The sequence below is a fragment of the Tursiops truncatus genome, chromosome 14 (genome assembly GCF_011762595.2).
Source record: "Tursiops truncatus isolate mTurTru1 chromosome 14, mTurTru1.mat.Y, whole genome shotgun sequence".
Classification (NCBI taxonomy): Eukaryota; Metazoa; Chordata; class Mammalia; order Artiodactyla; family Delphinidae; genus Tursiops; species Tursiops truncatus.
In genome coordinates, this window is record NC_047047.1 from 14,204,986 (window position 1) to 14,218,691 (window position 13,706).

The 13,706-nt window shown below is 45.6% G+C and overlaps 1 protein-coding gene across 5 annotated transcripts in view; it reads right to left on the minus strand.

The window, feature by feature from the left end:
* ELMOD3 (ELMO domain containing 3) overlaps positions 1 to 13,706 on the minus strand; it is a 28,551-nt gene that overhangs the window by 982 nt on the left and 13,863 nt on the right. For 4 of the 5 annotated variants that reach the window (XM_073791188.1, XM_073791187.1, XM_033838771.2 and 1 more), the window contains 4 exons: positions 13,528 to 13,650; positions 10,730 to 10,860; positions 836 to 912; positions 439 to 566 (listed from right to left, as the gene is read on the minus strand). In XM_073791188.1, coding sequence (XP_073647289.1) covers positions 439 to 566; positions 836 to 912; positions 10,730 to 10,860; positions 13,528 to 13,650 — 459 coding nt within the window. The remainder of the gene's footprint in view (positions 1 to 438; positions 567 to 835; positions 913 to 10,729; positions 10,861 to 13,527; positions 13,651 to 13,706) is intronic. The other variant, XM_073791189.1, reaches the window with a different exon arrangement.

A 13,706-nucleotide genomic window follows, 5' to 3' on the forward strand; every position in this document is an offset into this window, starting at 1 on the left:
AAGGCTTGTGGGGGCTGTGGAATGCACAACCCAGAGGCTCTGGAGAGGAGGGTGAAGGAGTCGTCTAAGATGGAGAGCTCACCAGAGAGGGAGACCCAGGAACCAGATTCGGCCACAGGGACCACACACTCTACCCTGTCCAGGACAGTCTCAACTTTGAATAGCCAGTCCAACTGTTGGGCCCAGCTTTTGATTCAGAAAATATAGTCACCGGATGTACAGGGCCAGGAAGGGAGAAGAGTGGCGGCAGAGGAAGGAGAGTGGCAGGCTCTTGAGGGTGGGATTGGAGGCCCGGGGAAGCTGGAACTTGAGAAGCTGTGAATGGGGGGCGGGGGGAAAGGAAGGCGCCCCAAACCAGTCCAGCAGCCACCCTGGGGTCCCTGAACCCGGGGACGCCAGGAGTGCAGGAGCTAGGCCTCCCCAGAAGAGCGAGCACACCTCTGAGGACAAAACCCGAGTCAGAGATGGTCTTGTGCTGCGTCCTCCAGACGTGCGCGAGGCGGAGGAAAGTGGCGGCGTAGAAGCTGTTCACCACCGGGACCACCTTCTGCTGCCGGTTACACTCCCTGCAGGACGAGGGAGGTCACCTGCTCAGCAGTGGACAGAGGCTGACACCTGGGGGCCCTCCCGCCCTGTCCCCAAGGAGCCTTCACAGCTGAGGTCAGGGTTGGGGAGGAGAGATGGGCTGCGAGGCTGGTGCACGGGGATCTCTCCAGGTACCCCAGAACCAGCAGGTGAGGGAGAGCTGGGAGGATGAGGCACGGGGGGGTGGGGGGTGGGAGGGAACCAGGCTCTGCTGGCCGGGGAGGGCAGGGTGCCCAGCGTGGGGACTCACCTGGAGAGACATCCCTCCCTTAAGGCCTGGATGGTGATGCGGGTGATGTTCACGGACATCAAACAGAAGGGGAATTGCTGGAATGGAGTGGGTACTGGGTCAGTGGCGATCTAGGCTCTCACCTTCTGTGCTTCCCGTCACCTACAACCCGACCTGGCCCGCAGGAGATAACAATCACAGCCAGAGGCAAGCAGCTGGTATTACTGATGCTTACATTTAATGTTCACAATAATCTTCCCATTTTACAGAGGAGGAAACTGAGGGTCAGTGACCTTAAATAACTTTCCTAAGGTGTTGGAACCAAGACTCCTACTGAGGTCGATTCACTCCGAAGCTGGTGCACAAACCCCTGTGCTAGTTCTCCAGCCTCGCATCAGCTCTCCTTGGCCTTCACCAGGCCCGCCCCGTGTGCTGCCTGTGGACCACATCACCCCCTGGGGTTGGATGGACACAAGAGGAGTGAGGCTCAGTTATCTAACCAAGTCTATAGGTTCTTAAAATCTCTTCTCCCCTTCTCTGGGCTTCTGGTTATTTGCTCATAAGCTCTTCACCCAAAAGCAGACAGAGAAGGTACAAGTAGGTAGAAAGTCAGCATTGACTTAGGGCGCACCCCATCTCGTAGTAACACAGAAGCCTGAGAATGGGCTGTGCAGGTCCCACTCCCGAGCGGGGCAGACTGGGTCCAGCAGGGCTGCTTTACCAGGAAGGGCCTCCAAATTCCCTATAGCATCCACCTGAATGCTTTCTTTTTGGAGGGGCCAGTTCCTTCCTATTCTTTAACAACAAAAACCCAAGCAAATGAAAAGAGGCTTTCCCCAGGGGATCTGCAAATACTGCATGTTAGTTTCCGCTCTTGAACCCACACAAGGACATCGGCTGAGAGGGACACATAGACCAGTGCGTTCCTTAGCTTAGAACAAGAGCCAAAGTCTATTTATCCATCTGCTTCCCTTGAGAAGAAAAATCCCTTACATTGTGATGGAGAACTGTGCTGTCCAGTACTATAGCAACTAGCCAGGTGTAGCTATTTAAATTTTAATTAATTGAAAATTAAGTAAAATTAGAAATTCAACTCCTTAGTCATACCAGCCGTATTTCCTGTGCTCTAATAGCCACTCTTGCTTAAGAGCTGCTACACTGGACAGTGCAGATAGAGAACATTTCCTTCACTGCAAAAAGTTCTAGTGGCCAGCACTGAACTGTAGAAGGTCTTCTGGCTCCACAAGGATTTTTCTCAGGGCCTTCCATGACACCTGGATTCCAGGTCTTGGCCTGGCCACCTGCCAGCTGTGTATACTTAGGAAGGCCACCTGAACTCTGTGAGACTCGGCTCTCCCGTCTCTCAAGACCAAAAAGGAAATAAATTTTAAGTGCTGTGCAGAAAAGAGTGAACACATCTGAAGAACCTAGGGGCAGGACAGGAATGAAGACGCTGACATAGAGAATGGACTTGAGGACACGGGGAGGCGGAAGGGTAAGGTGGGACGAAGTGAGAGAGTGGCATGGACGTATGTACACTACCACATGTAAAATAGCTAGTGGGAAGCAGCCGCATAGCACAGGGAGATCACCTCGGTGCTTTGTGACCAGAGGGGTGGGATAGGGAGGGTGGGAGGGAGACGCAAGAGGGAGGAGATATGGGGATATATGTATATGTATAGCTGATTCACCTTGTTATAAAGCAGAAACTAACACACCATTGTGTTAATTGTGGAGTATAACACAATTATACTCCAATAAAGATGTTAAAAAAAAAAAGTGAACACAGGCCTGAGATTGCCATCCTTAGAAAGGCCTGCTTATAAGGCTGGCATCTGGGAACTTGGATTTTGAGAGGCTTCCCACCATCCCCTCAGGCTGACTATTGTACCCAAACTGTGCAAACCATACGGTTTATGCTGAACACCTGCCTTCGCTCTGATTCTGGAATTTTGGTACGTGCTAGACAGATGGTGCTGCGTGACCAGCCCCCAGTAAAAACCTCGGATACTGAATCTCTGATGAGCCCCCTGGTTGGTAACATTCCACGTGTTACGCAATTCGATGCTGTTGGAATTAAGCGCGTCCCGTGTGACTCTACTGGGAGAGGACTCCTGGAAGCCCGCACCTGGTTTCCTATGGATGTTGTCCATGCACTTCTTCCCTTTGCTGATTTTGCTTTTGCTGCAGTAAATCACAGCTGAGAGTACAACTATACACCAAATCCTGGGAGTCCTCCCAGTGGTCCTGGGGACCCCCACACAAGGGCCATGCTCAGTGGAGTCAATTCGCTAATCCTTACAAAAACTCTCCAGGGTAGCTTTTATTTTATTTTTTTATTTTTTATTCTTTTTTTTTGCGGTACGCGGGCCTCTCACTGTTGTGGCCTTTCCCGCTGCGGAGCACAGGCTCCGGACGCGCAGGCTCAGCGGCCATGGCTCACGGGCCCAGCCGCTCCGCGGCATGTGGGATCTTCCCGGACCGGGGCACAAACCCATGTCCCCTGTATCGGCAGGCGGACTCTCAACCACTGCGCCACCAGGGTAGCTTTTATTATCCACAGTCTACATTTTCTATTATCCCACAACCTACCTCACAGAGCTGCTCTAAGGAGTAATTTAGATCACATGTGCAAAATGCTAAGTGCGGCACTGGCCTGAGGAGGTGCTAACAAACGTTCATAATTATTATCTGCGCCTCAGTGGGTAGCTGAGGTCAGCAGCAATGCATCTCTACCTTGGGGTATTGCCTATTTAATTATAATATTTGCATAATATCATCCCTTCCCTTGCTTCCTTTCAGTCTAAAAATAAATATGGAAACAAGAACATGGTAGCAACATAATTAACAGAGGATCCGAACTTAGTGTTCATTCATTCTCAGGAATATTTTTATAAAAGCCTACTTACTAAAAAGCAGCGAAAACTGGAATTCAGATAGAAATATCTCCTTTCCTTCATCCCCCCAGGTGACTCTGAGGCGGGCTGCTGGCTGTAAGGAGCCCACGGCTGGGCGAGCTGTCAGGTGATGGGGGTCCTTGCCCCAGCTTCACCACTTAGTAGCTGCCCAGTTTTGTATATGCCCAGGAGTGAGATTGCTGGGTCATACGGTAATTCTATTTTTAGTTTTTTAAGGAACCTCCATACTGTTCTCCACAGTGGCTGTATCAATTTACATTCCCACCAACAGGGCAAGAGGGTTCCTTTTTCTCCACACCCTCTCCAGCATTCGTTGTTTGTAGATTTTCTCATGATGCCCATTCTAACTGGTGTGAGGTGATACCTTAGTGTAGTTTTGATTTGCATTTCTCTAATAACTGGTGATGCTGAGCAGCTCTTCGTGTGCCTCTTGGCCATCTGTATGTCTTCTTTGGAGACATGGCTATTTAGGTCTTCTGCCCATTTTTTGATTGGGTTTTTTTTTTAATATTGAGCTGCATGAGCTGTTTATATATTTTGGAGATTAATCCTTTGTTCATTGATTCGTTTGCAAATATTTTCTCCCATTCTGAAGGTTGTCTTTTCATTTTGTTTGTAGTTTCCTTTGCTTGGCAAAAGCTGTTAAGTTTCATTAGGTCCCATTTGTTTACTTTTGTTTTTATTTCCATTACTCTAGGAGGTGGATCGAAAAAGATCTTGCTGTGATTTATGTCAGAGAGTGTTCTTCCTATGTTTTCCTCTAAGAGTTTTATAGTGTCCAGTCTTACATTTAGGTCTCTAATCCATTTTGAGTTTCTTTTTGTGTATGGTGTTAGGGTGTGTTCTAATTTCATTCTTTTACATGTAGCTGTCCAGTTTTCCCAGCACCACTTATTGAAGAGACTGTCTATTCTCCATTGTATATCCTTGCCTCCTTTGTCATAGATTACTTGACCATACGTGCGTGCGTTTATCTCTGGGCTTTCTATCCTGTTCCACTGATCTATATTTCTGTTTTTGTGCCCATTCCATATTGTCTTGATTATTGTAGCTTTGTAGTATAGTCTGAAGTCAGGGAGTCTGATTCCTCCAGCTCTGTTTTTCTCCCTCAAGACTGCTTTGGCTATTCGGGGTCTTTTGTGTCTCCATACAAATTTTAAGATTTTTTTGTTCTAGTTCTGTAAAAAATGCCATTGGTAACTTGATAGGGATTGCACTGAATCTGTACATTGCTTTGGGTAGCATAGTCATTTTCACAATAGTGATTCTTCCAATCCAAGAACATGGTATATCTCTCCATCTGTTTGTATCATCTTTAATTTCTTTCATCAGTGTCTTATAGTTTTCTGCATACAGGTCTTTTTGTCTCCCTAGGTAGGTTTATTCCTAGGTATTTTATTCTTTTTGTTGCAATGGTAAATGGGAGTGTTTCCTTAATTTCTCTTTCAGATTTCTCATCATTAGTGTATAGGAATGCAAGAGATTTCTGTGCATTAATTTTGCATCCTGCAACTTTACCAAATTCATTGATTAGCTCTAGTAGTTTTCTGGGGCATCTTTAGGATTCTCTATGTATAGTATCATGTCATCTGCAAACAGTGACAGTTTTACTTCTTCTTTTCCAATTTGTATTCCTTTCCTTTCTTTTTCTTCTCTGATTGCCGTGGCTAGGACTTCCAAAACTATTTTGAATAATAGTGGTGAGAGTGGACATCCTTGTCTTGTTCCTGATCTTAGAGGAAATGCTTTCAGGTTTTCACCATTGAGAATGATGTTTGCTGTGGGTTTGTTGTATATGCCCTTTATTATGTTGAGGTAGGTCCCCTCTATGCCCACTTTCTGGAGAGCTTTTATCATAAATGGGTGTTGAATTTTGTCAAAAGCTTTTTCTGCATCTACTGAGATGATCATATGGTTTTTCTCCTTCAATTTGTTAGTATGGTGTATCACACTGATTGATTTACATATATTGAAGAATCCTTGCATCCCTGGGGTAAATCCCACTTGATCATGGTGTATGATCCTTCTAATGTGTTGTTGGATTCTGTTTGCTAGTGTTTTGTTGAGGATCTTTTCATCTATATTCATCAGCGATATTGGTCTGTAGTATCTTCATGTTCCTTCGCCAGGAAATGAAGATTTACAAGGATCATCTCTGCCCTACCTTTACGCAGGCTTGTCATGTTGATGGGATGAAATAACAGACGGAAATTGCAAGGAAAGCTATACAAATTGTTGTCTGTTTGTAACTACTGTTGTGAGGGGCTTCCCTTCCTGCCAGCAATCAGCCAGATGCGGCCTGCGTCTCGGCATCTGAACTGTAGCACTCCTCCTCCTCAGGACAGCGTGGGCCATGCACTTCCATGGAGTCCTGGGTTCCCCCAGCATCTGTACTTTCTGGCCAATTCCCCTTTAGTAGGATGTACCACAGGTACCTGAGACCTCAGCTCTCTCCTTAGAAAAGGGACAGGACTGGCTTCTGGCAGGTCTGAGTCCCCCAACTGTTACTCTGGTCTTCTACGTGCCTCCTGGAAAACTGTATTTTCAAGATCCATAAGGGCTTGAGGTGAAGTTTTCCTTTAAACTTTGGAGTTACTTAAGAGTTCAAGGAATCATAAAGCCGGAAGGGACCTTAGAATCTTTTAGGCCAAATCTCTTATTTCATAAAACAGCAAAGGGAGGCCCAGAGAGGCTAGGTGACTTGCCTCAAATCATAGCTAAGTAATGATACTGCAGATGGAACTAGGATCTAGCTTCCTGACACCTACACCAGCCCTCTTATTTTATTATTTTAAGCTGCTATTCCTTCTTATTGTCTGACATGCATGTTGTGGAGTAAGTATAAATCCACAATAAATTCCACAGAGGCCAGCAGGTGAAGGGATGAGAAACAGATTGGTCAAAGTGGCCAGGCTGGTCTGGACCCAGATCAAGTACCCAGGGCTTCCTCTCTCATCTTGCTCTTCCCTCTGCCTGGGACATTCCTCCCTCAGATATCCAATGACCTACCCCCTCACCTCAGTCAAGCCTGTCCTTGAAAACGAATGAGGGATGCTGAATTGGCACTAACCCTCTACCCTGGCTTCCATATTTCTGCAGGAAGATCTTACAAGAGAGCCTTCAAAAACCACAAGAAGGGAGGCACTGAGGTCAGAGATGATTTCTAGGAAATACTCATTAGCTGGGGGACCTTGGGCAAGCCATTTCCCCTCTCTGGGTCTTCACTGTCTCTACAACAAGGGGCTGGCCCAGTGACTGCTAAGATATGCCTCAACCTCTGGGCCTCCTATAACAAAGCAGCATCGCTACAAGAGACTGCACTGTTTCACAGGCTAACTGGTCCGGTTCTCAAACCTGACCCAGACACTACCTCCCCGCACCGTGAAGAGCACAGAATACGCCCACAGTCTCAACTCATGGGTCCTGATATACCTCAAGACCAGATCCTCACGAGGTCCCCTCTTGCCTCCTCCAGTGTCTCCTGGAAGAGATGGGCGTATGTGAAACCGTCAGGTTTAATGGGTACTTTTCCTCAAAAGATAACAGAGATATGCAGTGAACGAAATGAAAAACTGCCCAGGTGGCAGGAACTGTGTGACTATTTGTTTTGTAGTCAAGAAGTTTTAGATTCAAAATGGATCTATCTTACCTTACAACGGCTGTGTGTATATGTGTGGATGTATGTGTTGTGTCTGTGTGTGCAGGCGCAAGGGCAGATATGATTTTGAAAACACCACATATATTTACGTATGCGTGTATTATCTATAAGATGTATATAAAATGTATTTTTGCTCACAGAAATCAAAAGTTACTTTGATAACTAACACTCCTTGAATGACTAATGTGCTTAGCACTTTACACGGTTTTTCTCCAACTCAGAATAAGTCTACGGAGTTGGGATTATTTTCTCATGTTACAAAGGAAGAAGCTGAGGTTCTGAGACTTAACTAATATGACCAACAACACAGTTACTGGAACAGTCTGTTTTTACAGTGCAGGCCGGCCTGATTCCAGCTTGAAGACAAAATGATCTGAAGAAAAGGCTGCAGGTCTGACCTTCAGCCACTCATTCTCAGCTCCTCTCCCTCAGGCAGCATCACACCCCCCTTCCTGTTCTCTGTGAAGTGCTGCTGGGGCCTGGGCAGATCTGCTCACCACTGGAGACCACTCCTTTCAGAGTCAGGAGGGAATCAGTGACACATACATATTTTCCAAGCTCTGGACACTGAGAGGGCCTAGAAGCAGTGAGATCCTACTACCAGTGAGAACACCCAGCACTCAGATCTTGGTTTCCAAATAGCATTCTCCAACTAAAGAACAAGAGCTCTTTGGAGAAGTGGTTGATCTCAGGGCTGGGAATCATTCAGGGAAAATATAAGAGCCTAGAGCATCTTTAGGGTCCAGAAAGTAGAAAAGTGCTCAAAAAAGGACAGGGCATGGTGAAAGGGCACAGGTACCACCTGAAAAGAGCTTTTTTTTTTTTGAAAGAGCTCTTAAAATGGTCGACATGGGACCTAGAGGGGTGGGATAGGGAGGGTGAGAGGGAGGGAGACGCAAGGGGGAAGAGATATGGGAACATATGTATATGTATAACTGATTCACTTTGTTATAAAGCAGAAACTAACACACCATTGTAAAGCTATTATACTCCAATAAAGATGTAAAAAAAAAAAATGGTCGACATGGGAACAATTTTAGCAACAAAATAAATAATAAAAGTGTTGGGTTATATCCCATAGAATAAAATAAAAATCTGAGTCCATGTGGATATAAAAAGTACCTGAATCAATAAATAGCAAAGACAATTCTTTCTTACAGAAGAATTCCAATTAATAAATTTAAAAATTAATAAATGTAGGAGGAATGAGGGAAACAAAATCACTATTAGAACCAAGTTTGAGGAAAAACAGGATATTTGCATAGCTTCAAAGTATCTTCCTCCAAGACAGTGATTAATTACAAAGGGAAAAATAGTAACTTTACAGCGTAGAAACCTGGCTGATATCCCCTTAACCATGTGCCCAAGGTTAACTTCACCAGTAATAAGACATGTTGACATGGGTGCTCCTGACATGAGGTACATCACTTCCGTAGTTGTCAAAAACGCATAACCTGGGGCTTGCTTCCCTGGTGGCACAGTGGTTAAGAATCCGCCTGCCAATGCAGGGGACACGGGTTCAAGCCCTGGTCCAGGAAGATCCCACATGCTGCGGAGCAACTAAGCCCATGCACCACAGCTACTGAGCCTGTGCTCTAGAGCCCGTGCGCCACAACTGCTGAGCCTACGTGTCACAACTACTGAAGCCTGTGCGCCTAGAGCCCGTGTTCCGCAACAAATGAAGCCACTGCAGTGTGAAGCCCGCGCACCACAAGGAAGAGTAGCCCTCACTCGCTGCTACTAGCGAAAGCCTGCGTGCAGCAACGAAGACCTAACGCAGCCAAAAATAAATAAATAAATAAATTTATGAAACAAACAAACGCATAACCTCAGTCTAAAATTTATATGGCAGATGGAACCACCCCCACCCTTGCTCTTTCTTTTCCATTTCAGTTGGTGGCCACTCTGTCTTTCCAGCTGCTCAGGCTAAAAATCACCATTGATGCCTCTTTTTCTTACACCTGTACCCAATCCATTCGAAAAATATGCTGGCTCTATTCTCTACAGCCCATACGCTCAAGATTCTACATCCAGAATCGGATCACTTCACAACGCCTCCTCTGAAAATACCCTGGTCCAGATCACCATCATCTCTAACTTGATTACAAAAGCCCTCACCAGAGACTACTCTCAATCCAACGGCTGGTAGGATCCACTTAAGAATGTAAGTTGCATCGTGTCACTCCAGGCTGTTCAAAACCCTCATTTGACTCAGAGTAAAAGCAAACATCCTCATCATAGCCTACCGGGCCTGACACCGTCTGCTCCCCGTTACCCCATCACCTCCTTCCTACTGCCCTCCCTGCCCCTTCTGCTCCAGCTGGCCTCCCTGCCATTCCTGCACATGCCAGACATACACCTCCTTTGGGACGTTTGCTCTAGCTGCCCGCTCTGTGCGGAATGCTCTTCCTCCAAATACAAGCTTGGCTAACATCCTCACCTCCTTCAAGGCTTGGTTTAAGTCTCACCCTCTCGTGAGAGCTACCCTAATACCCCATAAAACTGTAATCCTCCCACATTCTCCTAACCTTGCCTACGTAGCACTTACCACCTTTAACATACTCTATAATTTATTTATGTATTAGGCTTACTGTCTTGTCCTCTCTGCTAGAAGGATCTTTGTCTGTTTTGCTCACTGATGTTTCCCAAACACCAAGAACAATAACTAGCACAGGGAATCCTAAATAAATACCTGTTTAGTACATGAAGGAATTCCAGGCCCCATGAATCTGGGATAGATGAATGGCAGGAAACAGGTCAAGTATGTTTTCTAAATGGGGGGACCACCACCTTTTACTACAGGGGAAAACCATCAAACCAACCCTGGAGAGCAGGCCTGGACAGAACCTGAGGGCTACGGGAGCCACTTCTGGCCTTTCAGCAAGTCCATGTGTTACCTGACACTTCGAGGCAAACCTTCTTCTCTGGGCAAATAAAGGCTGACCCCCCTCCTCCAGGGTCAGGAGAACCTGCCAATACTGGGAGGCAGTGAGCTGAGACGCTGGTACCACAGTTGTGTCTAGCGCTTTTGTACATTACCTCATTTAATTTTCCCAACTATCCAGCTGACGTTTCCAAGATTTCCTCTTTATGGATGAGGAAACCAAGGCCCTGAAGAGTTGAGGCACTTGCTTGAGACACACACTAATGAGTGCTGGAGCTCAGATTCCAGCCAGGTCAGGGTGACAGGGATGCCCATGCCCAGTTTGCCTCAGCTGTCCTGAGGGCCCTCAGCAATTGGAGATCTACCTGCGAAGCTGTCACGGTTACTCAGGAGAGCCCTGTGCCCAGGTCCTCGCCCCTACAGCCCTCTCTGCTGGCTTCCCACCAAAGCCCCACCTGGATATGGTGACGAGACAGGCGGAAGATCTCCTGGGCCATCAGCAAGGTCTTTGAGTCCATCACCAGGTACAGGAGATGCAGGAGGGCAAGGAAACCTGCTCCTCTCAAGTCTGTGGCTGGATTTGTTCCTAAAACAAAAACCAAGAGGAAATTCAGGGTGCTTAATGAAATCCCTGCTCTGTGAGATTCAATGACTTGGTTACCTTGATCACTGCCCAAGTGGAGAGCCTAGACTTCCCCTGCCTGACTGTAACGAGGTGCCCCCCAGCTCTGCCAAGGCAGTCAAAGAAGCGGGGAGCTGGGACTTTTATCCTTCTCTAGTGCTAAGGAGCCCACCACACCCTTCGTGACATCAGTGGAGGCTACATGGGAACAGCAATGAGGCACCCCTGCCCCACCCAGCCAGTGGTATTAGTGGAGGTCAGGTGGGATACCTGGATTTCTATCCCCACCTGGCAGTAATGAGGTGACATCACCCTTCCCCCACCGCCCAGTGTCAGAGGAGGCCTGCTAAAATAGAAGATTTAAAGATGATCAACACTGTCATTACATAATACCCACAATATCTAGGACACAATAAAAAATCACTCATTACACCAAGAACTAGGAAAACCTCAATTTGAATGAGAAAAGACAATCAACAGATAGCAACACTGAGATCACACACATGTTGGAATTACCTGATAAGGAAGGAATTTATAGCAGCTGTCCTAGGCAGAATAACTGGCACCTCCAGAGATAGCCACGTCCTAATCCCCAGAACCTACAAGTACGTTCTGTTGCACAGCAAGGGGGAATCAAGGTTGCAGTTAGACCGGTTGCTAATCAGGACAGGGAGATTATCCTGGATTATCTGGCTGGGCCCAATGTAGTCAGAAGAATCCTTAAAAGTGAGAGAGGGAGGTAGAAGCACAGAGTCAGAAAGAGAGATGTGAGGACAGAATCAGCTCAGAGAGATGCTGCGTTCCTGGCTCTGAAGGAGGAGGCACGTGGGTGGACTCTAGAAGGTGGAAAAGGCACAGAAATAGATTTCCTCCCAGAGCCTCCAAAAAGGAATGCAGCCCTGCTGCCACCTTGATCTTGCCCCAGTGAGATTGTGCCAGACTTCTGAACTACAGAACTAGAAGATAAAAAATCTGTGTTGATTGAAGCCACTAAATTTGTGGTAATTTTCTGCAGCAACAATGGGAAACTACTATAGCAGCTATCATAAAAATGCCTTTGATAAGCAATTACAAACATCTGAAAAAAATGAAAAAACAGAAAGTCTCAGGAAAGAAATATCAGATGTAAAGAACCAAACAGAAACTTCAGAAAAATATAATACCTAAAATTAAAAACTCACTGGATGGGCTCAACAGCAGAATAGAGACCAAAGAGGAAAGAACCAGTGAACTTGAAGATGGAACAATATAAACTGCCCAATCTGATCAATAGAGAGAAAAAACAAAACAAAATAAACAGAGCCTTGAAGACCTCTGAGCTATACAGAGATCCCCCTAAAATGAACAGAGCCTCTGGGACCTGTGGAACAGTAACAGAAGATCTAGCATCTGTGTCATCAGAGTTGTACAAGGGAGGAGAAAGAGCAGGGCTGAAAAAAGTACTCAAAGTAATAACGGCTGAAATTTTACCAAATTTGCCAAAGACATAAACCTACAGATTCAAGAAGCTGAGCAAACCCTTAATAAGATAAGCCCAAAGAAATCCCCACTAAGACATATCAGAGTCAAACTCCTGCAAACAAAAGAAAAAAAATAAACAAAAGAGATCTTGAAAGCAGAGAGAGAAACAACTTCTTATCTAACAAGGAGGAATAATTCAAGTGACAGCAGATTTCTCATCAGAAACCATGGAGGCCAAAAGGAAGTAGCACATTTATTTTCAAGCGCTGAAAGAAAAGACCTGTCAACCTGGAATTCTACATTCAGAGAAATTATCCTTCAGGAGTGAAGGGGAAATCAAGACATTCTCAGATGAAGGAAAGCTAAAGAATCTATTGCCAGCAGACCTACTTTAGAAAATGGCTAAAGGAAGTTCCTGAAACAGAAAGGAAGTGATAAAAGAAGGAATCTTAGAATATCAGAAGAAAGAACAATGGAGAGAGTAAATATATGGGTAAATACAACAGACCTTGCTTCTCCTCTTGAGTTATTTTAATTAATGGTTGAAACAAAAATCATAACACTGATGTCATTTTCAATGTACACAGAGGGAATATTTAGGACAATTATATTATAGATGAAGGAAGGTAAAGGGACTTAAACACATTGTCAGTACCAACAGAGCACCAATTAATTATGAGTATATAAAGTTTCCTTTTTAAATTAAGATATTTTCCTATTCTATACAAATGTAATTTGATAGGATTTTGAAAAAATAGTACAGTCCCAAAACAGGTGAAATCATTTTGTTTCACTCAAAAAAATGAAATAATATAAAAAAAAATTGTCATCGACAGTAAAAGAAAAGAATAAAAAGAAAACACTGGATTCTAAATCCTATCACTCCCATGCTTGCTATCTCACTTAGAGTAAATATTTTACACTGGCCTGCAAGGCCCCGAGCGAACTATTCTCCTTGTCCACTTCAGCCACACTCCTTGCTATTTCTCAGAAAGAGGTACACACATTTCACCTCAGGGCCTTTGCATCTGCTGTACCCTCTTCCTGAAATGCTCTGCCCCAGATATCCTGTCTCATGGTGCTGACATGACAGAAAGAGGACTGCCTGGGTTCTCACGCTAGTCCTGGAATAAGGAGTCAGGGAGAAGACGAACCATTCCTCTCTCTTACCCTGAAAGCCCAGATCTTCCCAGTGGTCTCCGTGGAGGGCACAGTCAAACTTGGAGCCGGTCAGCTTCTTATAGATGGTCTGGAGGACTCGGCCATGCATTGGGTCTTGGCTATCCAGGCCACCTGCCCCAAAACACACCCATGCTCTGTTGGATTGGCCCTCACAGGAGGACTGAGTG